This window comes from Aulonocara sp. 'chitande type north' Nkhata Bay, linkage group LG8, assembly GCF_057382095.1.
Source record: "Aulonocara sp. 'chitande type north' Nkhata Bay isolate Kocher_YH1m ecotype deep benthic linkage group LG8, A_spYH_male_GT1.1, whole genome shotgun sequence".
Taxonomy (NCBI): Eukaryota; Metazoa; Chordata; class Actinopteri; order Cichliformes; family Cichlidae; genus Aulonocara; species Aulonocara sp. 'chitande type north' Nkhata Bay.
Genome location: NC_141351.1, coordinates 8,356,895 through 8,381,431, shown reverse-complemented (window position 1 = coordinate 8,381,431; position 24,537 = coordinate 8,356,895). Strand labels below are relative to the sequence as shown.

Sequence of the window (24,537 nt, the reverse complement as noted above, 5' to 3'; positions counted from 1 at the left end):
TGCAGTTTTACAGCATTCATCCTTATTATGTGGGATTTTGTGAAGAAGTCAGTGCCTCCCTCTATTTTCTTCTTTTTTCTTTTCCACATGCTCGGATGCCAAGGCATCAGTTTGCAGTGCCATGGGAAAAAGAAAAATGATTAAATTCAGTTTTCCCCCTCATTCCTCATCCCTCATCCCTTTCAGTCCTCCTCCTCCTCGTCTCTCCATTTCTCCCTTAATGGAAAGCAGCATTCCTTGGCTGCCGTCAGCAGCTATAGCCATCCACACTATAACGCAGTTAATAGATAGGCCTGGCAGCTTATGGAGTCCATGCATTTTTAAATGTGAGTTTTATGACTCCTGAAGAGGAGGCAAGGAAAGAGAGCCAGGCATATGCTTGATGTTTTTATGTGTGAGAAGGAAAATGGAGGACAGAGGCATTAGAAAAGATTAGTATCATAATCTTGCTCGTGCTCGCTTTCACTGTTTCTCTCTCCTGCAAGGTTGTTTGTATCTGTCGTCTTTATGTTTCTGCATTGTTTGGCGGGGGGAGGGGGGCATTAGTTATATAGCTATACAGTGTGTGCATTTGGGTTGTATATGTTCCTAATCTCGCAGCTTTGAGTGGGCCAAAGGTCATTCTAGAAATGCCATTCTCATTTAGACAGTGTTGGGTTAGTGATGGATGTGTCCTAGAGAGGTCATATCAGGATGACCTGCACTTTATAGGGCTTAATCTGTGTATGGACTGACCCACAAACCCCTGCCTCTACTCTTCTTGTCATATAAGCATGAAAACACATGTGCAAATGCTTTAAGTGATTGCAGTGTGCCCCACATAGTGCAACTGTAGGCCTGGTTGTTTTGCAGATGGCCCTGGTGCTAGGCTATGGAGATTTTCATTTCCCCTCAAGAGGTAAAAACTGCCTGCATGGAGTGTCATTGTGGTATGAAACGTGCACAAAAACACAATGGGCAGCATTGTCATGGAAGGCTGGTGATCCTATACTGTAGCATGCATTTGACATGGAAATTTCAACCCAAGTCTGCACTTTAAACATAAAATGACATCACTAAGTGATCAGTGTAAGGTGAAAAAAGAAAAAAAAAAAAAAGCCGTGCCCTCATTCATTTGAATGGAGCCAGTGTGTCGATGCAGAGGGGCTGCCAACAAAGGGGTCTCGGACAAAATGACTCAGGGTTGTCTGGCACCCGCCCTAACTTTTGCTCCAGTGTAATGTGATGTCATCTGGCAGAGGCTTCTGTAGGCCAGAAAAGCACACATGGATGTTAGATGACTATGTTTGCTATATTTCTTTCTCTCTGTTTACCTTGCAATCACCAGAATGGAAGACAAAGCAGCTGAGGATGAGATTATTGTGCAAGCCTGCCTGTAAGAATTGTCAGACTATTGTGCAATGTTTTAGTGTCTGATAAACCTCCTGCTGGGGTTGCTAGAGTCATGTCGACTTTTCGATACCTTATATAAGGTATAAGATGAGAAAATGTGGTTCATCAGTATTGCTTGCTGTTGGGTTACATAACCTCTCTGGGCTAGTGTTTACAGTTCTCCACTTACATTCTCAGTGCAATCCTGTTCCTAATCTCCCTCCCAGTGTGCAATCAAACCACGCCACACTTGCAAGTTCTCCTGTGACAGCACTTGTCCACATTTCGGTTTTCATGGAAACTGATTTTTGGGTTTTTTTCCCCCCAAACTGGCTATCATTGTGAGTCATGCTTGGTGGTCACCTCTTCTCCTCTGCTCTCTGTTTCACCAGGTGAGTGTGGTAATGTCGGGGAGGGCTGGGGTTGCGGGTAGAACAGATAACAGGAAAAATGGGTGGAGTGAAGGAAACTGCGCTCAATCTGATAACAACTTATTGTCAGTGCAGTCAAAACAATGAAAACGAGTTTTTATCGACGTACTGCTGTTAACTTTAGGGAAACGCTCAGAACTCATAAGTAACTGGTTGTCGGTCAAGATCTGAAGCATTCCAGTCCTGTTTGGCTCAACTTGAGACTCATGAATCGGTTCAAAATCAGCACATTTGAATCATATTTATCTGAGTGTGGTTATTGTTTGGCAACAAGAATAATAGAAGTGTAGCCGCTGCATGTTTTTATGTGACTTTCTTATAAATTATTAATGAAAAATACCTTTATTTATGTGAGCTAATGATGAGCAGCAGCAGCGTGAACAAGTAAACTAGATGCAGATATCTGACCTTGACCTAAAACTCTGGGTTTGCTGATGTGGTATAAAGTCTGATCTGTTATCAGTGGCCTGCACTATGGCCTTTTTTACTGTTTTACTGTAAGTGTGAAAAACAAATGACTATACCCACACACACACGCACAGTTCTAAACACTATGCGGGATCATTCAAGTAATTGAAAAAAGCTGTCTGTAAACAAGACTCAACAAGCCTGGTGGAAATACAGGACACTTAGTTTGGTGAGTCAAACTGGCTTTTTGCCATGCATGCACGTGGACACACACACACACTCGCCTTGTATATGCACACTACTTGATATCAACTAATCGCACACTTTCACAATAGTGACTGCAGCACACAGAAACACACACTCAGACACTCCTGTGCAGAATTGTGGTCACGCATGAGTGCGTTTAATGTCACACATTTGCACATTGGGATAGGAAAGTGTTAATTTGGTCAGAGTCATTTTTACTTGTACTATACTTAAAATGCTGATTATTTTTTACACCTCAACAGACCAGAATTTTTTATTATTTTTTTTAAATAAAATATCTACCTATTAATCCTGGTATTGTCTGCGAAGCTGCTGCAGGAGCAACAGACTGTTAAAGGGGGCACACCCGCTCGGAGGAACAGATCTTGTTTGATCCTCCAGTGGGCAAGCAAGCAGTATAAACAGGAAGGGGCCCTGTGCTTTAGTGCGTCATTTGCTCTCGTGTCATTGGATGTTCTGTGTTGAAATGTGCTGGAGTGTTTCACATAACATTGTTAGCCCGATATCCTGGATAGGTACACTAAGGTGACGGAGACAAAAAAGTACCAGCACAGTGGATTGAAACATCCTCTTGAGGCAGCACAGTGATGCGGATGCCTTGGCGACGGTGCACGTGTCTTTGAAGTGTTTCGACTGTAGATATACTATAGACACGTGTGTATGTCAGCGGGTGGTGGGTGTTGACTGTTCTTCTTCTTCTCAGAAATATAGACTTAATTTGTGTGAAGCCTCTTCCACTACCTGGAACAGGTTTGAAACTAGGCAAAGGAAGCCACTACACTCTCTTGCTCTCATTGTCACATACACGCTAATGTACTTGCTTACACATAGATTTGAGCTCTGCTGCTTTCCCCTTTCCAAAACAGCATTTTGTGTTGTTACCATTCAGCAGAAAAATGCACTCTGCTCTTAAAATGATTCTGACTATACAAATGGCATGACTCACTTATACTCTGAATAGGATCCGGCCAGTTTAATCCAAATTCCCGGAAAGGCTATTCACGGAAATTTATGAAAGCACTGCACTTATCTTAAAAAAATAAAAAAATAAAACACACTATATCTGTGTGTGGCACGGATTTAAAATAGTGTAGTTATTTGTGCGTCCACGTGTCCTTCAAAGAGCGCACGTTTTGTCAGATAAAAGATGCAAGTGACAGAGCTTAGAAGAAGGGATCGGCAGGACAGTTACCACATGGTTTGTGAGGCATGACTGAATGGATGGAAGCAGTGTGCGACTGTTGGGAAAGAATAACATGCACTGCAGACCCCAGACCGCAGGAGGCATGACTCCCTCACCACGAGGAAACCTCAGGGCTTTCTGCTCCGTGTTCTGTTTGCTCTTTCTTCTCTCCTCATTTAGTTGTCCGCATGGTGTCTTCTCCTCTCAGATGCGCAATTGCCATATTGTGTTCTTCCTTCCATTTTTCACTTCCTCTTCCAGTTCTTCTCCCTCTCTGTCTAAATTTACTCACTTCCTGTGTCTCCCACTTCAGAGCACCTTTAGCCGTCCTTCTTGCTCTCTTCGATGGTGTGTTACCCCCACCATCACCACCGCCACACCCCTCTCGCTTGGCTCCCTTCCCTGTTTTCTTCCCAACTCTCCTTCGCTCACCTCTCCACTCTTCATATTTCATATTAGGCAATCCTTTCCATGGAGCCAGCTGTGTAAACAATAGGGACCAACCCTCCATGTTTTCTTAGAACGAGAGAAAAATGGCGGAAAAACCTGGACACAAGGAGCTCGCCACACGCCGTCCACACGGATGATCTATGGCCCTTTGTCTCTCCGACCTCCTTTGAGCTCAAGTGGGATTTTCTGGGCAGCGATGTTGGTTTTTGTGTGTGTGAGGTTTGAGTTTGAAGCGTACAGGACGGTGTTTATGCAGGTATGGGAGCTTTCTGTTACCATAGCCCCTGCAAATATCAACAAAGTTGAAACTACAGTGAGTCACTCAAATGCAAACAGTCGAGTCATCCGCTGATAAATATGCCTGCAGTTTTAGTTTTGACAGCAACTGCGTTCTCGCTGCGTATATTTCAGCGTTCTAATCTTCAGACGCTCACTTCTCCTCTGACTCATGCCTAGTTTTCATATCGATTAACAGAATGTGATGCGAGTTTACGTCGCATGGCCTACCCATATTTAGCAGAAGCACTGGCCCATCTTACTCTTCTATCTATAGCTCCGTAATCTGTCTACACATACTGTCAGCAGCCTATTTTTAAATCAGTGTTCCCAGAAGTTGCCACTGTTCCAGGGATTCAACCCGCTTCATCTTATTTAAAGGGTAGCTTGGCAAGCAACTTTAGTTGTAGGTTTTAGTGACTTTGGTTGACACAGTTAGAGAATGTGTGTGTGTGTGTCTGCATCTGTCAGGGTTTGTCTGTGCGTATGCGAGCTTTGGCTGTGAGTCTGCATGCATACACGCAGGTGGGCAGATGGTCCAGTTCTGCACGGACAGCCACAGCCGCGCTCATTTTGCGTGAAGAAAACAGGCCACCGTCTTACCCTGACAAGCGCTCAGCTCGTCTCTGGGTTTTATTTTTTGGTTTTTTTTCCAGGTGCAGTGCTTGCTGGCATTTGAGATAATTAAAGGCTGACCTTTCTGAGGTGAGGCAGAAATGTCACGCAGCCTGCTCCACTGACAAGTGGATTCACCCCACAGGGAGCCTCGGTCAAAACAGCGGAGGATTCTCACCACCTTTAGAAGTGCACTTAGCACCCTTTAGCTTTCTCGCGCCACACCTTCTGACCATCATCATCGAGAAGTAGCTTCCACCTCCTGCTCACTCTCCCACAATGCATCAGCAAGCTGCGATTCTGACCGTCTCAAAACTATGCAGGTGGAAGAAGCAGCGAGGTGGATGTAATCATTTACCCTTTCAGCTACTGTATATAAAAGTAGCAGTACTCTTCTGTGTGGTGGTTTGGCCAAAAAACATGAATTACTGACGACAGCACTTCAAATAATGCATCACAGGTTTTTTTGGGGGGATTTTGGATGAAAGGGCCACTCATTTAGCATTTTCTGTTTGAATTAAATTCTTTTATTATTTATATAGTATCAAAACGCGTCAGCTTCCTTGCCACCTTCCTTGGACGAGGTGAGAGCACTGTGAGAAAAACTAGAAGCTAGAAACAACAAATAACTTGCAGATCAGAAACTTACAGCTTCAGAGCTTAGCAAACAGGTACCGCATGGGAGAGAAGAAGAGACAAAATTCACGATGTGCAGTAGAGGTATATTAATGCACGATTACAGCTCCCCAGTGGGAAGTCCACCCAAAAGCCCAGCGCTATAACAGCTTAACTAAGGATCAGTATGGCTCAGGGTCACCTGATTGAGCCCTAACTATGTTTTAAGCCTAATCTTAATAGTAGAGAGTTGAGCGGGTTCATGTGTCTTGATCCAAAACTGGGTGCTGGTTCTGCGTGAGAGTAACCTGATAGTTAAAAGCTCTGTATCCTATTGTACTTCCAGGAAGCACGATTTAGCCTGCGCTTTGAGAACAGGGTGTTCTATTGTTATAACAGGTTATTAGAGTAATAGGTAAATGGAAACAGAGCATGTCTCATTACACTTTTGTCCCATTGAAGCCTTTTTATTAGACATTTTAAAGTGCTTTAGAATTAGAAGTAGGGTGATTAGAGCCAGCAGTCTTCCCGGATTATGTTTACACTGGGAACAATCACAGACTTCTTAGTGTGGTCAGAGAAAAAAAAAAGAGAATGTTCTTAAGATACACAGTAAATGAGCAGCCTTCATTAATAATGTAAGTGTGTTAATGTAGGGTCTTTTAAAATGTTCTATCTGAGTTTATTTTGCCAGAATAGACTTGAGAGTGATTCCACGTGTAACCTGTTTCTGTTTACATCATAATCAGCCAGCACCCACCCCTTTCACTGGACCTCACCAAACACGCAGTCTGCTCTTTATGCAAAACCCCTCCCATCTGAGCTGGTCATATACAGTAAATGCAGTGTACTGTAGAAACTCCCCCGGGGCACAAAGATGTGCAAATGGGATTTAGCACTCAGACAAACCTCAATAATCACATGCCACACAGGCTGTACACATGAGCACACACACCGCTCCCTTATACCCACGCACTTGTTGATATATTACATAAGCATGTGTTTTTTCTTGTACACCCCTGTATGTAGTCTTCACTGTCTGAAACAAGCTCTTACAGCTCCTCTCCCTTTTAAGCCAGCTTTCTCCTGATTGGCTGCTCCTCACAAACAGAAGGTTTAAAAAGGAAACTGGAGGGGCTGCTGTGTACACAGCTAGAGCTGTGTGTCTGATATTTTTCCTCTTAACTTCATACAGAGCTTGGAATAGAAAAACTGCCTGTGCTTTGGATTCACAGGAATTGCTGTCGCTGACCTCATTAGTGGAAACTTTAGTTTAATATGAGCATTATCTACAGTAATGGTGTTTATATGACAGCAAGTAAGTGACATTTGAAAAAGTATAATATGTACACAGTCATATCTTCACACATGCTTGTTTGCACTCCCACCTGACGTGCATATCCACCCACGCTGCTATCCTCATGAAAATTTTACTGCATTGTGCTTGAGTGACTTCCGTTACATGTGCCACTGCAAAGCCATACACATTTTTTGTTTAGGCCTTCACTGTTAAACAATGAAGTGCGGTGCTGTAGGGGAAGTACCTAAAGGCGGTTACAAATGTAAAAGCATATATGTAGCAGTATTTCTGTCTGCACGTGCAACAAATCAGCCGCATTTCACTGACATGCATGCAGCAAAGTGTTCAGAAGGTAGCAGGTGTTGTTGCGAGTAATTGAGCTGATGCAGTGTTTATGGCTGTAGAGTATTTGCTTTTGTAACCTGTTCTTTCTATGACTGGTAAAATCCCCACAATGCACTGCATACGTTTAGAATTTAGTTAAAAGAGCACTTACGGTAATCACAGGTTTGTTCTAAGATGGGTTGATCCTTTATAATTATGCTTTGTGTGGCATTATCATAACATGTGGCCCATCTTCACTAAACTCACTGGTATCTTTGCTGTGTCCATGTGCTAAGTCTTGGGGTAAAAAAAGAAAGGAAACAAAAAAATGGTGTCTGTGTTACGCTCTAACTCTGAACTCCTTGAACTTGAATACATCTATGTTTATCCACTCAACAGAATCTCACTATACGTCATGTATTCGCATTGACCATCTCCCTTGGTTGCGTCTCTGTGTTCGCTGTCCGCCCGGACCTCGTGCTGCCATTTGCTGGCTTTTCTGATTAATTCAGTGTTTTCCAACACATCCAATTACATTCTCTCATGACCTCTAACCCTTTCTTCCCTCTGCCTGCTACATGCCAAACATAGTTAAGACCAAGTGACCCAGAATGTTTGTTTATTTTTCCTTCTACTGTAAGTGATCACATACTGTACATTCCCCCTGGAGCTGGCCTCCATGCTAGATCTTGCCTGTGTGCGTTTGAGCATTTTAAAATGAGTTTGGCAGATATGGGCGAGGAAATCTTAGAAAATCTTTAAGAAGATGTACATTAATGGGCTGAGCTCTAGGCCCACAGTCTCTGTGGATTTGTCTTGGCTTTGCTATTGCATTACTGTTTGATGTTAGACTTTTGCACTCTGTCCATAACTGTTTTTATTCCACATCTGTCCACATTTCTGCTGTATTAATGTAGCAGATGGGTGAGTTAATTTTTTTATGTGCCATACAGAAAAATTTGGTTTCAGTCTGAGATCTTGAGCAAATACACAATAAAAGAGCAGAAACTGTACAGCATTAGGCACACGACTGTTCCCCTTCTATCTTCATCATATCGATGACCTCTCTGTGTTAGGCATATCATGCACATAAATCACTGCCTAACCCACCTGCCACAGAGATTCAAGAGCTGCCTGACAGAGGGGTGGAGGAGATCAGATTGGGTGAAGTGGAGCGAATATATGCTCGTATTCAGATGTTTTAAGATGAAGTGTGTGTTATTTAACATGCTAGCCACTGCAAACACAGAGCTCACAGCTGTTTGCGAGAGTTGTGATATGTATGTCGACAGCTTTACCTGACTGTGGTATGTGCACCTCTCACAGCAGATTAGACAGGTTTTCAGGTGAGTCTCAGTTCCTCATGTAGTGGTGTGTGTGTGTGTGTGTTTGTTTGATCTCTTTTCCCTGTGATTGTTCTGTCCTGGCAGAGGGGATTACCCAGGTAGTCAGCTACGTTCTGCCTCCAACTGTTGACGCTTGCAAGTATGCACGGATGAGTGGAAAAATGACTGATTGTATAATGCCTTTGAAACGTTTCAGCTGCGACAATCAGTCTTTGTTTACATGCATCAGAAAATGCTTTTCTTTAGCTCTCAGCATCAGACATGTGGGCTTCGTTCAGGAAACGCTCCAATGCTCACAAACAGCGCAACATGTAAATTGTTTTTGGGATTAGCAAATACGGGGATTTAGATTATTGTTATTAGGGGTTGTTAAGTAACAAAGACAACAAAATTCACTGGTTGTATGTATTGTGTGACTTGTATGGTTAGATATGTCACATATGAGCTGGCTGTTTTGTAGTTTCCTGACCTGAACTTTATTCCCAATTTTGAGAGTAGGATGCTTTCTGTTGTTGGCAGTTTACATTCTCTAAACAGTCCAACCTAACTATGAATCAAAACACAAGTGAGCAGAAGCTTTGGCTGCCTTTAGCTCAGCCTACGCTGTTATTATCCCTGACGAAATGTAACCAAAGCCAGTCATTCTGCAGCCATGTTTATTTACTGTAACATCAGCAAAAAGGAAATGCACAACAGAGTCGGTGCAGGTGAACAGTAACATGAGGTCCTGCTTATCATTTAGTATGACTTTTTATGGCACCCATATGAGGCAGTGTAATGATAATGGTGAATGAAGTGGCCCATTTCCAGTCTATGGGTCTCCCATTGTCCCGGTGAGTTGCAGTTCCTCATTTAAAGTATCGGTTCAACGTTTGTGGCCTCCTTAGTTTATTAGATTAAAAAAATATATGGCATTGCATCACTTCAGTGTGCACTTTCAGCAATGCTGTTGCATTTTACGCGATTGCAGCAAGGTTCAATGCAGAATGTATCAAGCCAGTGTTTCGTAATGCGTATTGTTGTGTTGTAGTCTGAACCAGATGCAATATCCTGATGGAGATTGTTACTATGTGACTCTTAACTATTTTTTTTAGGTCAACAGGGGCTTTAAAAGCAAATAAAACTATACCTAGCTCCCATGGGCTGTAAAGGCTTTCAGGCTCTCATGTGCTCATCTCCTGACCACCATACACACCAGCTCATTGTGACAGAATGACTGCATAGCACTTTGGCCTTGGAAGTCCAAGGCCATGTAGTCTGTAGTGAATAAACTCACATATGTTTGTAAAAATCAAAGAATCACGTGACTAAATATGTTAAGTGAAAAAAACGACTAAATAAAAACTTTCCAATTCTTAAAACTTAAACCCCCTGTTGAGTGTTTAAAACGTTCATGTAACTGTTCATGTTCACAAACCAACTACGTTGTATACAAATACACAGAAGAAGAAACAGCACTTTTATTTGAAGTAAATAGTTGAATCAATCGCCATCTAAATGGCACTAAGATCAAATGTAGTATGATGATGATGATACAGACAGTGGGGGAACATGACAAGTAACATCAGAGTTATCTATACCAAAGTTATATGGTCTATTTTTTCACCTCATTATGTCGTCCCCCCCCCTTTCCTAAATTTGTTATTAATCTGTACATCTGTGCATGCCTCTCCTGTCATATATCCCAGCGCTTTCTGTACACCACACAAGTGGAAACAGGCACACGAACACGTCTGACTTAACCCTTCTCTCTTTACAGGAGTTCATCCATGATGTCGCGGTGTAATTCATGCTAGAGTGCTACATTCCTGCTTCATGCAAAGACACATTCCACATGCTTCTTTTCTTTCTGTGAGGCATCTGTGTGGTTCGAGTTGTTTTACTGCGCCGCATCACATCCACTGACTCATAAAAAGGTCATTATGGTTTAAAAAAACAAAACAAAAAAAGTTTGCTCATTTTATGATGAGCTGTTTGGGATAAATGGCTTTTCTCATATCCCTGTGTATATTGTGATGCTAATGTACCATTCTATGATAATTGTTCTCCGGGTGTGTAGATGTCAGCGCGCTCTTGCCTGCTCACGCTTTCCGTGGTGATTACAGGTCTGTTTGTTCACGTCTCGCTCGTAATTTGGAAGCGAACTCTGCAGCAGGAGTCTCGAGCGGTTCCCAGAAATGCCGCCTTGGGTCTCACCTCTGGCTTCTGCAACTGGTGTAATTAGCAAAGTTTTCTTTTGCGGCACTCTCTTCATTTATGTTTTGGCTCGCCTCCCACAGTATTTGTACTCTGTCACTGTTAATGAGCGAGTGTGTGAGCGCACAAAGCTGAGAGGAGACATCACACACCCACTGCTCGCATCGCAATTTTAACACTCCATTAGATAATTAAGGCGGATGGGGTGTTTTTGTAACGTTTCAGATGAGACATTACCATTAATTAGTGTCAAAAGAAAAGCACTGTTTTGCTCAAACACTTAAGTACAAAGGGAAGTGATCTCTTTACCTTGCCACTGAAGCACTAAATGATCTCCTTTTCTCTCTCTCTCTCCTTTTCTTTTTTTTTTTTCTTAGACAGAGGCTCTGCAACTGCGAACAGGGGGCCCATTCAGGGAGAAGAGCTTTCTCCTGGCATCATGTGATCTGCACTTTTCCTAGGAGCGCTCTGCAGTTGAAGAGTGGAATGACGTCCCCGTGAAAGCATCACAACCACTAGCACCCCCATCACCGCCATTGCCGCTCCTGACTGTTGCCATCAAAGTGCACCTCTTCTTGACTCAACTTGCCTCCTGTCTTTCTCTGCCTTCATCTTCGAGATAAGGAATGGCCGCGTTACTTCCCAACGCCTCTTGCAAATAAGACCGTTTCACAATCCCAGAGAAAGGAAGGATAAAACGCTCCACATTCCTCCTTTATACTTCGGCCCCATTTTTCTTTTTTTATCTTTTGTGTCCTTAGTAACTCAGCCCTTAACACACACACAGACACACTCACCCACATACATTCGCTAAACCCAATAGGATTTTGCGGCCATTTTCAGGGCAACCTTGTGAACCTTAAGGAGATATTTTCTTTTTTCTTTTTTTTGCAAACTTTGCCTGTTGGAATATCTTCTTACCCAGCATCCTTATGGGGGATTAAATCCTTACAGGAATCCATACTGACTCCTGACTGTGGCGCTGTTGCCTCTCAGTGAGGGTTTTTTCTTTACCCCAGTGAGGTCTTTTCGTGACTTGTAGGTGGACTGAGCCATCATGGCTGGGAAGGGCAACCCGGTGCCGGGCCCCCACCTCAACGGCTTCCCCGTGCCCACCTACTCCTACTTCTTCCCCCACATGTTGGGGAGCCTGTCGCCTCCAGCCCTGCCGGGACTGCCTCTCAGTGGATACAGCACCCCCTCACCAGCCAGTGAGTAGAGTTTGAGCAACTTTTCAGTTTTCTCTGCGTTGGTTCGCATTTTGCATGTGGAAGTGTTTGATGCTCTGGCTGTTGTGCAGGTTTTGAGTGACAGGAGGTATGGAGATTTACTTTCCTTTGTGCGTGTGTCCTGGTTTCTCTGCGCCGCTGTGGCTCACAGTTTCCGGTACAGCTCGCCTGCTGTGTGTATTTGCGTACATACTCGTATGCTGGTAAAAAACACTTTCATCTCGTCCTGTTTAGATCATTCTTGTTTGAAAGGTGTGTAAGTGTGTGTTGGTAAACAGACACACACACACACCCACATGCCCATGTCGCCTCCAGCGCTGTCCTTAATTTACAAACCCACACACACGCATTGCAACGTCAACATAGATCACAAGGAAATGAGGCAGGACAGCCAGAAAGGAGCATTGTTCATTTGGGGAACACACATTTGGCAAGTGTTCCGAAAGTAAATCTCGGAAATACTGCCGCAGACAGCGTTCTTCTTATAACTTCTTTATTCAATCCATCAAAAGCTTCAGAGCGAACTGGCAGTGTTGCTTATTAAAGTAGGACTTGGTGGAAAAAGTACTTGTTCAGAAGTAAATTAAAGTGTTAGTGGTTTATTAATTCAGAAAATGGAATGGGAAATATGGTTAATTGTGAACAGTGGTAGGAAATAGAACTTCTAATGTTGAAGATTTTACAATCTTCATCATTTTTTTTTTCTCCAAACTAGTTATGTTATGTTATAGCTGTTTTTTCCACAGCTTTGGATTCAGTATTTGGACTCAGTCAGGCTCAGTCAGGGGGAACAGTGTTGGTGGGTTAGTTAGCGGTTTGTGGGTGTCAGTTAGGATAAGATATTTGTGCATGTGTCCATATGTGCGTGCAGGCTTTTCTGGCATTCAGAGGTTTCTCCTTAGTTTCACCACATTATGGTGGTGCTGTGATTGGCACTGATAGGATGAAGGTCCTGCATTCAAATCTGCTGTTATATTATATTGAAAGCTAGTTCTAATTTGGCAATAGGTGTGAATGCCCTCTGATAGACGGGTCCAGGGTTTATCCCATCTCTCACCCTGTGACAGATAGGATAGCCTCTAGCCAAAGATGCTGGCGTATAACTGCAGGAAGAAATTGTTTGTTTTTTTGGGTAAAAATTGGAACGCAAAGGTTAGCTGTGACTGAACTTTCAATACAATGTGAAAGAAGACTGAAAATGAAGATTGAAAAATGCTAGAATCAGTCACCATATATCATTGGGCAGCCATTGTGTCATTTAATCTTTAAGAATACATCACATTTTTCAAAGGTCATCCAAAGAATTTTCTCAGAGCATACTGAAGTATTTCGACCTTCAGTCTAAGACAAATACGCTGAAATAAAACAAAGTACAGGGAGAGCTGGCAGCTTTCAGAGTCTCACAGTGTTGTTGTTCTTCAGTTATGCTAATCTCCAGTAAAGGTTGAAATGACTGCAGTGGTTTGACAGATTTATCATTTATCTTAAGAAAGTCAGATTTATGCACTCTGTACAGTTTGTATACTTGATCTGCAAAGTAACTTGCAACTACAGATCACAATATTGTGAATTATAGATGATTATAGGTTGGTGGAATTACAAAGGTAATAGATATGTATGGTAAATGGACCACCACCACTGTTTACAGAACAGTAATGCGCTTGGACAATCTCTTAATGTGCTAACGTAGAGGGAGCAACAGAAACAATAACTGAAGCAATGAAGTCGGTCAGTTTGTGTGCATTAGTGTGGACAAAGCTGTCAAACCCTGTGCTCACTCGCACAGGTTCAGAGGGGGTCAGCGTATTGACTTTCTATCTGCTGGAGCTTGTGTTGGCAGTCAGGGTGGAGGGAAGTAAAGAACAGGCCGTGCCCAGCCCAGTCACTCCCACTTCCCCAATACCAGATACCACACCTCACCACATAAACTGGAGCGCTCGTCAGATTCCTCTTTTTTTCTTTTCTTTTTTTTTTTAAAACGCTCTTTGCAAGCGTGCGTGCGTGTGTACATTCCTGCATGTGCGTCTATGCACGTCCGCGTGTGTATCCCTTGTCCCAGTGTTTGCCATGTGGGGCGGCAAGATTTCTTCCGTTTTGCCTGGACAAACATTTCCTGTCAGTAAACACTGGAGAGCCAGGGACACCACAGTTTCCTGACGTGCATGAGTACACATTCGCACATGCACACACGGACAACATAAACACAATCTTTGCCCTTCATGCTGGCTCACTTTCTCACTCGTGCTCTGCCACGCATGTAGATAACTGCAGGCATAATTCACACATGCTCATGCTTTTCTTTCTTTTTCCTTTCCTTCCTTCCTCACCCATGCACACACTCGCGTAGCACACATAAACATCAACACACACACACACACACACACACACACACACACCCACACACCAGCTAAGCTCCCATTCAGTACTGAGCACTGAGGAAAGAAGAGGGGTTGCTGAGGAAGACGGAGAGAGTATTTGGAGCTTGAATGCAGGAGGAGAGGAGGGATTTAGAAACTCTTCACCTAAATGCTAATAATTACACGCATGTATGTTTACACTCATACATGTTTGAGCAAATAATGTGCTTTTTCCCCCTTTTAACTGGAAAGTTGCTTACAGCTGGCCAGATGAATAGCTTTGACCTTGTTAAAATTTTCAAGGTCAAGCTTTGTAGTTGTTAACACAGAGCTCAGTTATGTTTTAAAGCTTCATTATGTTCGCAGCTGGGAATGAACGACAGCTGTAAACAGAATGAAAATCATATCTGATGATTAGCTTGTTTCTAGATCGTCCACAGACATGACTTTGGGGTGCAGGGATTTTTTTTATTAGTGCAAATGCTTAGCTGCTGTTCTTATCACCTTTGTGGCAAATAATTAGCATATTTTATAACATTATTATTTGAATCCTCGTGCATTATTTTCCACACATAGGGTCAGATTGGCCCTTGATTTAAATCAAACACACAAACTGAATTATTAACGTTTGCGACATTGTGGTAATATTGAATGCTGAAAGAAAGCATGCTTATTTTCTGCGCTTGGTATTGAAATGGACTGACTGAACCGGCTAGCCCCGGCCTCCTTTCTCATCTTGTTTCCTAACCAAGACATGTCATTCAGTTAACTCTCCAAAGAGGAGCCCTACTGGTGGTCTAGACCAATTGCAACATTTATGAACAGCAGGCTGGCGGCAGTTCTAGCTCTGCTCTGAAGACCTTTTTGGAAATGTTCTGCCACTCTATCTACAAACTGGAGCAAATGAAGTAGATGGTAATCCTTGCAGAAGAGCAAGGATTGTCGTCGTCAGCTGTAGTCGAAAGATCCTGCAGTTAGAGTCTTTCTGAGAAACTCACTGGATAAGCAGCTGATTAATATCACTCTGCAATGTTTTGTTTCCCAAAGTATTTATGAGTCAATATTTGTAGAAGAACACAGTGTGACGAGAAGCTGATTGCTACCACCTGTTTGCATCCTTAATGTGTTTTTGGTCCAGAAACACCTGCATTTTTCTTTTTGTTCAATTGCGCTCTAATCGCTGATGTAAAAGACCGTCATTAGAAATTCTTGAAATGAATAATGGTGAATAAACAGTCATGAATCCAGGACTTGGCATATGGTTTAAAGCGGAAATCATTTACAATCAAAAGCTTTTCGAGTACTTTCACTTAAAAAAAAAAAAAATTCTGTCTTTTCTTTCTGCTTTCCTCCCTCTCTTCACACTCCTCCGCCTCCCCTTCCTCAGAGTCGGACATCACTGAGAAAGGGGAGGCTAACTCTGCCAGTCAGCTCTGGTCTGTTGTGGGTTTTTTTTTTTAGTAAACCACAACAGGCCAATTATTTGGACCAAGCACAGCAGGAGGGTTAATCTCAGTTTACAGCTCATCTCTCTCTCCCTCTGTCTTCAGATCCTGCCTCCTGGGTTACGTCTTCACATCACATTATCTGAAAATCATCAGGTTAGGTTACGCACTGGAGCAGATCAGTTTCAGATATTGATAATACATTTATAGCCTGCAGCTTTATTAGTTAACGGAATATTATGACTATGGATTGATCCCAGTCACGCAACCAGGAACTTGCACGTTGCTGTATTGAACAGTATGTGCTCATTACATGCACGCTCAAACATAGGCACATACAGCACACCTCTCATTAGTGTTTTTGATTAAATTCCTCTCACTGCAGGCCTGTATGAATATGGAAGTATCCGGCATTAACACCTGCAACTATCGATCCAGTCATTATCATTTAAGCCTTCTGCTGTCTGTCACCAAGCTCACTAACACTGTACTATTACATTAGCGCAGTGTTATGAGTGATTATAATGAATGGAGCCAGCTTCCTACCTGCTGCCGCGATGGACTAATTGGCTTTTCCCCACAGAGCTCTCTTGTTTCAGCAGCCACAGTAATTGCTTGGTACAGGAGCATTTCCTAGGATGGCTAACCCGCACCAGCACCATCTCGTTTGACTTATTAGAGGGTGAAATGGCATTTATGAATGTACTTTGGGGCCAGTAGGAGAAATACTAAAGGATATTTTCAGACCTCAAGGAAGGTTATATGTGTGTGTGTGTGTGTGTGTTTTACCCATCCCATTAAGCAGCCCGTTGCGGAATGTACAAACCACGAGCAAATATGGATATGGTAATACTGGGCTGTGTGTGTTGGTTTCTGGGACAGACAGGTGGTTCCTCTCTGCGATGGTGGTCTGCAGGAATCAGAGGGCCGTGTCAGTGCACTCCATGGGTGGCAAACACAAACGCACACAAGCACACACTTTCACACACACATAGCTTGTGTGGAAGGGATAAGTGTAATGACAGTGAGAATCACCTTTTCTATCAGGTTACCAGGTGCCAGCTATTTAGCTCCTTCGGATAGACACACACAAAGACTCTTACATAGAATCAGTACCTCTGGAGAGCTGCTTGTCATTATTGGAAAGTCATTTGAGGGGTGCCAATACTCTGACGGTGGAGACGCGGGCTTATTAAACATGGTGTGTAAAACACATCCAGCATGTCAGCAAAGCACTTGTTCACCCCAGCTTAATGACCTTGTTAATTAACTGCTCAACACTTGGAGGTTGAAAAATGAGCACAAGGACTATCCTATTCTTAAGTTTTCAAAGAAGCAATAGTCTCTGAAGGTACTTTGGGAGTAGTTAGACTAATTCAGCGGGCTTTATGGGTTATTAATATTACCTTTTTTTTTTTAAAGAAAAAAAGCCATTTTCACTTTGCTTTTGTTGAGTAACAACACATTTAATGTATAACAAACTTTGTGCTACCTTGTAACGTATGATAAATTAGTGATCAATGGCATCTAAATATAGGTTCAATGAGGCGTTATAGGCCTATCCTAGTATCAAGAGCATGCACAAGATCAAAAATATCAATGGCTTTTATTGGCAGCTGCCATAATCTACTACTGATGTTTCTGTATATGATCGTGTGTTAGGGAATTCACCGAATGAGAGTGGCCTCCTTATTGTGTGTATCAAAATGAGCTTCTGGGCTTTGTTCATTAGGATTGCAAGGACAGGAGTGCAACAAAAGAGTGCCCATTTTAGGAGGGAAATAAAGGGCAAAAAGGAGCAAGTGGAGTTTGTTTTGTTTTATTTCTGTCTAAAAAGGAAAAATATGAAAGGCAGGAAATCAGTGTTGCTAGCTTGCACGTGTGCTAGGAGTAAGAGCCACAGGCACACATACTTTTGGCAGCAACCTTGTCTTGTACAACCATCGTGCACCAGAACACCTGCGAGTTTAGCCAACGGGTACGCACTAGGAAACCCATCACCCTCGCTGTTAGTGCGCTTGCCTTTCCATGTGTTCGTCCTTCCTCGCTCCCCCCACCCCCGTTCTTTTTTCTTTTTTTTCTTTTTTTTTTTTTTTCTGGCTCCTGCTCGTCGTCTTTCAAACCCCTCTTCAACATTTCTCTCCCCTCCTTCCATTACACCTTTCTGCACTCCCTTTTCTTTCTTCATACCTGCACTCCACCCTCCTCTTCATTCACCACATTTTTACTCCTATCCCCCTTTCTTCCCACCCTCCTTTTCTCCACCTTAGGACTTGACAGAGCTATCATTACCATGCCACCTATTTACTCGCAGGCTGTTATTTTCCATTTGCTTTGAGCGGACCTGGGGCCAAATCCCTGCCCACAATACTTGATCCTAACCACAGGATTTATCCCCGAGTAGCTTGGCAAGTGCGGTCCACTCCCCAAGCTCCCCCCCTTCTTTTTATTTTCTTGTCCTCTCTCCTTCCTTTTTCTTTTGCTTGCTCTCTTATTCTGTCTTTCTTTCTACAGGTTTTTCTCTTCCACGGTTGCTTATGCAAATACAGGCCCTTCTTTTCAAAGAGCTGTCTACCAGTAATCCGATGGATGGCTCCATTTTCCCAGTGCTGCACACACAGACAAACACACATGGATTGCATACAGTGTTAGGATACAAGGACACATGCTATCTCTCATAAACATTCGCTCCAGTTGCCGCATTCATGCACTCATGCATGCAGATCCACATACGCATACAGTGACACAAGCAGGGAGAACCCCCCTCCTCTGCAGCACGAGTGTTATATTTTGAGTAGCTGTAGTAGGGCCATAACAACTTCAAAACCAGCAGGCTGTCACCAGCAGCCATGCAGCACTCAGTTGGGTAAACACTGGCATAATCTAAATCTCTCTGTGATGCTTTAGTGCAAGGATCTTTATTTCTGCTCTCTTCAAAGGCCCCTGAAGGAAGTCAAGACAAGGGTAAAGAGATAAGAAGTCCCTCTTTTTTCCCCTCCCTCCTTTTTCTCTCTATTCTTCTATCCTTTCCCTCAACCTACTCTTTCAATGACCCCCTTCTCTTTCCTTTTATCTCTCCTCCCCACCCTTTCCACACATGCGCACACATATATCTCTATCTTCTTATGCCCTTTTTGCAAAACGCATAGCGCACAGCCATAATTCACACTGCTGCATACATTCAAATGTCAACGACTCTCTCTCTCACAGGCATCATTCCTCTATTGTCCTTTCATAAGCGGTAGGAATGACGGCATCTGTAAAATATAGGACAGTTACCTAATAGAGGAGACGAGAGAGGGAAGAAAAGGAGAGTGGCAAGGAAAGGTGGCGAGAGGTTGTGCAGGTCTGCCCCGCACCGCTCAGAAAGTGATTGAATTATCAAGCAGGGCTTTTGCTTGTTGTCCAAGAGGGTTTCAGAGGGGAAAGCCCTTTTCTCAGCAGCTAATGCGCTTTTTCAGCCTGGCACAATGGCTAACTGTGTTGTGGAGAGGGGCTAAGAGAGCTCTGTTCGCCCAGAGCTCATGGGGCCACCAGCTCTCTCTTGGCACTTCTCTAAGGGGCCTCTGGCCACACTTAACCTCATGGCTGTCTGCTAGCATTAACACATAACCTCTTCAGAGTGGAAAGATAATGCACTTGTGACAACATTAGCACATTACAGTCCTAAGTGTACCACGGGTTGGCTAATGCAGAATGAATTGTGCTGTCTTTAGATACTCATTAGCATTCCAGAGGTTTGTGGAAACGCATGCTTAATGATCTCTCGACCTTCCGTGTCCTCCTGGGGTGCCAGCAGCTTGTTTTTCCAGTTATGTCCTTTTTAAAAAATGACTTTGACTTATAGATCGCAACCCCTTTTCTGGAGTCAGATACTGGAATAGGAACGCAAGGTAAAAGTTGTCAAGCTGTGACTGCAGCTCTTTTTTTTTTTTTTAAACAGAGAACATTATGACCTGGTGTCATTTCTAATAGTAACAATAAATCACAGGTTATATGTTATTAAAATTAAATTGCACAGTACCTTTTACAGTGTTTACCACATACCACACCCTGTGTCTTTAAGCCCTGTGTTAGGAAAAGAAGCAGATATTCAGGACTGTAATTATTGCTGGTGTATAGAGGGGAAAGAAACACAAGCATATGTGCTCCAGACGGGATTAAAATCAGCGATCAGCACATGCAATATTAAAATCAACAAATCTCTCTTACAGAAATAAATTCCAGCTGCATGAGGCACAGATGTTGGGTGTGAATTCATAAATCCTTCGGGGTCTGCAGGTTATCCAGTAAAATTAAAGGTTGTCTTATATTTGGCCCTTTTTGTTCTCCCTGTTTGGTAAATGGTAAATGGCCTGTATTTATATAGCGCTTTACTAGTCCCTAAGGACCCCAAAGCGCTTTACATATCCAGTCATCCACACACACATTCACACACTGGTGATGGCAAGCTACATTGTAACCACAGCGACCCTGGGGCGCACTGACGGAGGCGAGGCTGCCGGACACTGGCACCATCGGGCCCTCTGACCACCACCAGTAGGCAACGGGTGAAGTGTGTTACCCAAGGACACAACGACCGAGACTGTCCAAGCCGGGGCTCGAACCGGCAACCTTCCGATTACAAGGCGAACTCTTGAGCCACGACCGCCCCATCGTTGAACTCACAGCAAAGAGCTGAGGAGTGCTTCTTCTTTTGAATATGATATTAAATCAAATTCTTTAAGTTAGTTTAACACTGAGCAATCTTTTTTTTTTTTTTTACTGATCAAGCAATTTATATCTAATTCAAACAGAAGATGTTCAGTCACACAGATATTTAAGCGTCGTCTAACCCAACTAATGGGTTTATATTGTAACTCGTTATATAAGACAGTGCAAATTACTTCTAAACCTGCAAATTATGGTGTGATGGGCCATACATTTTTGTGCTGTGGTCTCAATGCTCCATTTTTCGTTCTCATTTTCCTTTTACCTCTCGCTCTTTTGCCTTCATTTTTCATCTCTCTGATCTCTCTTTTCATTCCCTGCGTCGTTTTCTTTTCATCCATAGAAAACAGCTGTTCAGCAGGTAGCCTGTGATTAGTGCTACGAGGCACCTGAAACTTGCCCTGGCGTTTGACAGCCCTTTCAGGCCTCACACTCCTTTTATCATCGTGGTCCAGTCTTCCTTCATTTCACAGAGACATTATGCGAGTGCGCTAAGCGGACGGAGAGGATGTGATTAGTGACACCGCTTTGAAATGGCCTTCTAAACAACTGGTGTGCATTATGCCTTGATTAGTCCCTTAATTTGATCTCATGCAACAAACAGATGTTCGCTCAGTCTCACAGTCATACCAGCCACAAAATTGTCTGCCAGGATTGTAACAGAAGCCTGTTTTGCACAATAACTCTCACTGCCATAACCTAATTATTCTGAGCAATGCCACAAAACATGAACCGGCAACTATAAAACATGCAACACAGGGACACCAGTCAACCCGACATGCAGAGCACTGAGTGGATTAGACTGTGCAGGGTTTTCAGTGCAGTTTGATTTGATGGACTTCCACAGCAGTCACAATGATCAGTTACTGCCAAGTTAAAAATATCAGGTATCAGTTTGGATGGATTGTAGCACTTCTTTTTCTTTTAATCTTCTAATTCTTGCAAACAGGGATGTTTGGTGGCACACGGTTTTATGGATCTTGTCTCTTTTAGTTGTTTAAGCTTGCACAATACACATCTTGACCAAGCACCAACACCACAAAATTACACAAAAGCAGCCAAGTCTTTTAATCAGCTGCTTGGTTTGTGTATACTGTGTGCTGAAGAAAAATCTGAAACAGAGAAACTATGTCCCACAGCAATGCAATCAGGGAAGATTATGGTTTGTCATCTGAAATACTCATCTGAGCATTAGATGCCAAGCAGGCTGTAGTTCAACAGTGATCAGCCTGTTTTATGTTTGTAGAAGTGTTTTTGTCTCATCACACAGCGGTTGGTCATGTGTTCACAAGTAAAATGCTTTCCACCCGCCTTAAAGCATATGATGTGGTGTAAAGATAGAAGCAAAGATGCATAGACTTTTAGTAAACACTTAATTTTCATCCACCGTATAACTCACTTCTCCCTTCGGAATTTACTTTAAAATCCAATTATTAACATATAAATCTCCACACGGACAAGCCCTCGCTTATAAAGCAGAGATTCTGAGACGTCATCACTGCAGCCGGCTTCTCTGGTCTTCTAACCAGGGTCTTCAAAATGTCCCAGAGGCAATCATGTTTTTGAAGCTATAGCACCCAAACTTTGGTATGGCCTGTGAGATCTCTGATTTGTTTTAAACGACTGCTGAAAACACATTAAGCTATTATAGGTTAGCTTAACTCTTAATCTTCTCCCCTGTGTTTTGGGCCGTAGTTTACAACCATTTGCTTGTAAAGAATCATCTTGCGTGTTCAAACATGTACAAGTATACATTTTCAAACATACGGACACATAAATAACGACATAATTTGTGGCTATATTCATATTCTGAAGTTGTAACTCTGTTTTCAAAAGTCCTATACAAATAATAATTTTTAATTCTATTGATGTGTTTTCTATATATGTATAATTGGCTAATATGATATATCAGCCTGTGGTTGTAGCATATGTCTTATAAAAAAAACATTTTAGGATGTGTTAGATCTATAAAGTACAAATTTAAAGTTATGGATATTCCACTTTATGCATTCTTCTTTTGGCCTGTGTTGGTCATCGTCTGCAGGATCACAACAAAGAGAAATAAATTCAAGACAAAAACACTATGATCCTTCACATATGATTTATCCATTCAGTATCAACTATGAATATCTAAAGCAGCACTTCTCAAAGAGAGGGGGCCAATACTCAAAGATAAAGATTTAGAGTGACACTATATACCTGGAGCCCAAGACCTTGCTCTTTGACCTGAAGATGCCTCTAATAGATTCTTTGAAAGAAAGCTCGAGGGCTAAAGAGAAAGATGGTTAGAGGGAGAGAGCGAATGAAGGTAGTGAAGGCTCCCTGCAGGCATCTTAAATCACAGCAGGCCCAGACTTCACCAAGAATCAGGAGCAGATTCACGCTTTCCACAGATGCCCACCGACTCTTTCACATACCTCCAGCAATATACAGGTGGTGCACGATCTGCAATGAGAAAGTATCCCCATGTAGACAAACGTTTAGCTTCCTCATTCTCCAAACCCCTATAAACTGAGCCGCTGTGTTTCAGTTTCTCAGACGCCTGTACAGCGGTGCAGATGCAGTTTTAGTTACATCAGCTGTTTATGAACTTGTGATTGGAATGTAGGTATGACTCTGTTTACTGTAAACACGGAGAAAGCCTGAAACGGAGTGACGGAGAGATCAGGTTGTGCCACAGATGGGTTTTTGCTGATTCAATATTTACTCATCAAACAGAACTATTTCCTGTAAGCACTTCATGTCAGGCCAAAATCACTCTGTCTCTCAGCACCACCTCTCGCTTTATCTCCTTTTCTCCCCCCCACCCTTGGAGCAGGCTTTCATGTCGCTCCCTTTCATCGTTGTAAACTTTTGCGGGATTTGTTTTCCCTCCCCGGTTTGCTTTTGTTTGTCCGTCTTTCCCAGCGTCTTCTTTCTCAAGCATCAGATTCCTTTTCTCCTTTTTTTCCCCCTGACTGTTGCAAACCTTTCACAGCAACTGTCTTTAAAGAAAAAAAAAATAGGACATGCTAATCAAGCCGTGTACACAGAGAGTACACAGTGAGTGAGCTGGTTTGACCTGGGGAATTATGTTGCTTTAAATAATACACTAACTGATGTTCCCACGGGCGTGTGCAAGACAAGTGAGTGTGTTTTAGCATTTGATTAAGTCCGGGAAACGTCCACACCTTTTCTTAATTTTGTGTGTTTGAGTTTGCCTTTCTTTTGTCCCCGTGGGCTTGGCCGCTCATACATGAATGGCGCAAAGACAGCGAGTATTTGAACGTCTTTCTGAAGTGCATTAGCCCTGACAGATGTGCCGTCAAAGCCGGAGTCTCTTTAAAACCTTTTGAAAAATAGCCTTTATGTCAAAAGCAGATCGCTTGGACTTAAAGTACACATGGAAAGTAGTGGCGGAGCTTCGGGGGGGGAAAGGTTTTCAGGGCGATATTTTTAAGTCTTTATCGTGAAGGTAGTCATCTGTCTGTCGACACATTGGCGTGGCTGTTTGAACTGTGTGCCCAGGAGCTGACGTAGTTTTCCCCTGTGTCACCTTTACGTGCACATCTGTCCATTTCTTACTTTACTTCCCACCCGAGATTTGCACATTTGGACCATTCTACTGGAGCCTAATAGACTTCTCCTAAATGGGCCGCGAACAGGAATATTCATTGAGATATCTGAATTACTCACAGACCTCTTCCCCCATATTTTTCTTCCTTTTTTTTTCTGGTTAAGTAACATGCTAATCAGTGACATTTAGAGACGCTGGTAGGTAGATTTGTTACTTATGGTCTAAATTAGGGTAGCAGTTTCCCTCGTCTTCATCTTTTTACAAGTGTTTGCTTTTGTAGGAATTTGCTTGTGTTTCTAACATTTTGGCTCCTTCATTGGACGCCCTTTGTCAGGACTACTTCAAGTGTTGTGTTACAGGACTTTGAGAAGGCAATGGATACACACAGACACACACACACACACAGAAAGGAGAGAGGGAATTTCACTCCTCCTCTCACAGACTTCAAAGCTAGCTGC

General features: G+C 42.8%; 1 protein-coding gene across 1 annotated transcript in view; it reads left to right on the top strand.

Annotated features, from left to right (window-relative positions):
* raraa (retinoic acid receptor, alpha a) overlaps window positions 1-24,537 on the top strand; it is a 140,907-nt gene that overhangs the window by 51,723 nt on the left and 64,647 nt on the right. Inside the window, exon 3 of the mRNA XM_086303188.1 lies at window positions 11,160-11,993. Within this exon, the coding sequence (XP_086159314.1) occupies window positions 11,840-11,993 (154 nt within the window). The 5' untranslated portion in view covers window positions 11,160-11,839. The remainder of the gene's footprint in view (window positions 1-11,159; window positions 11,994-24,537) is intronic.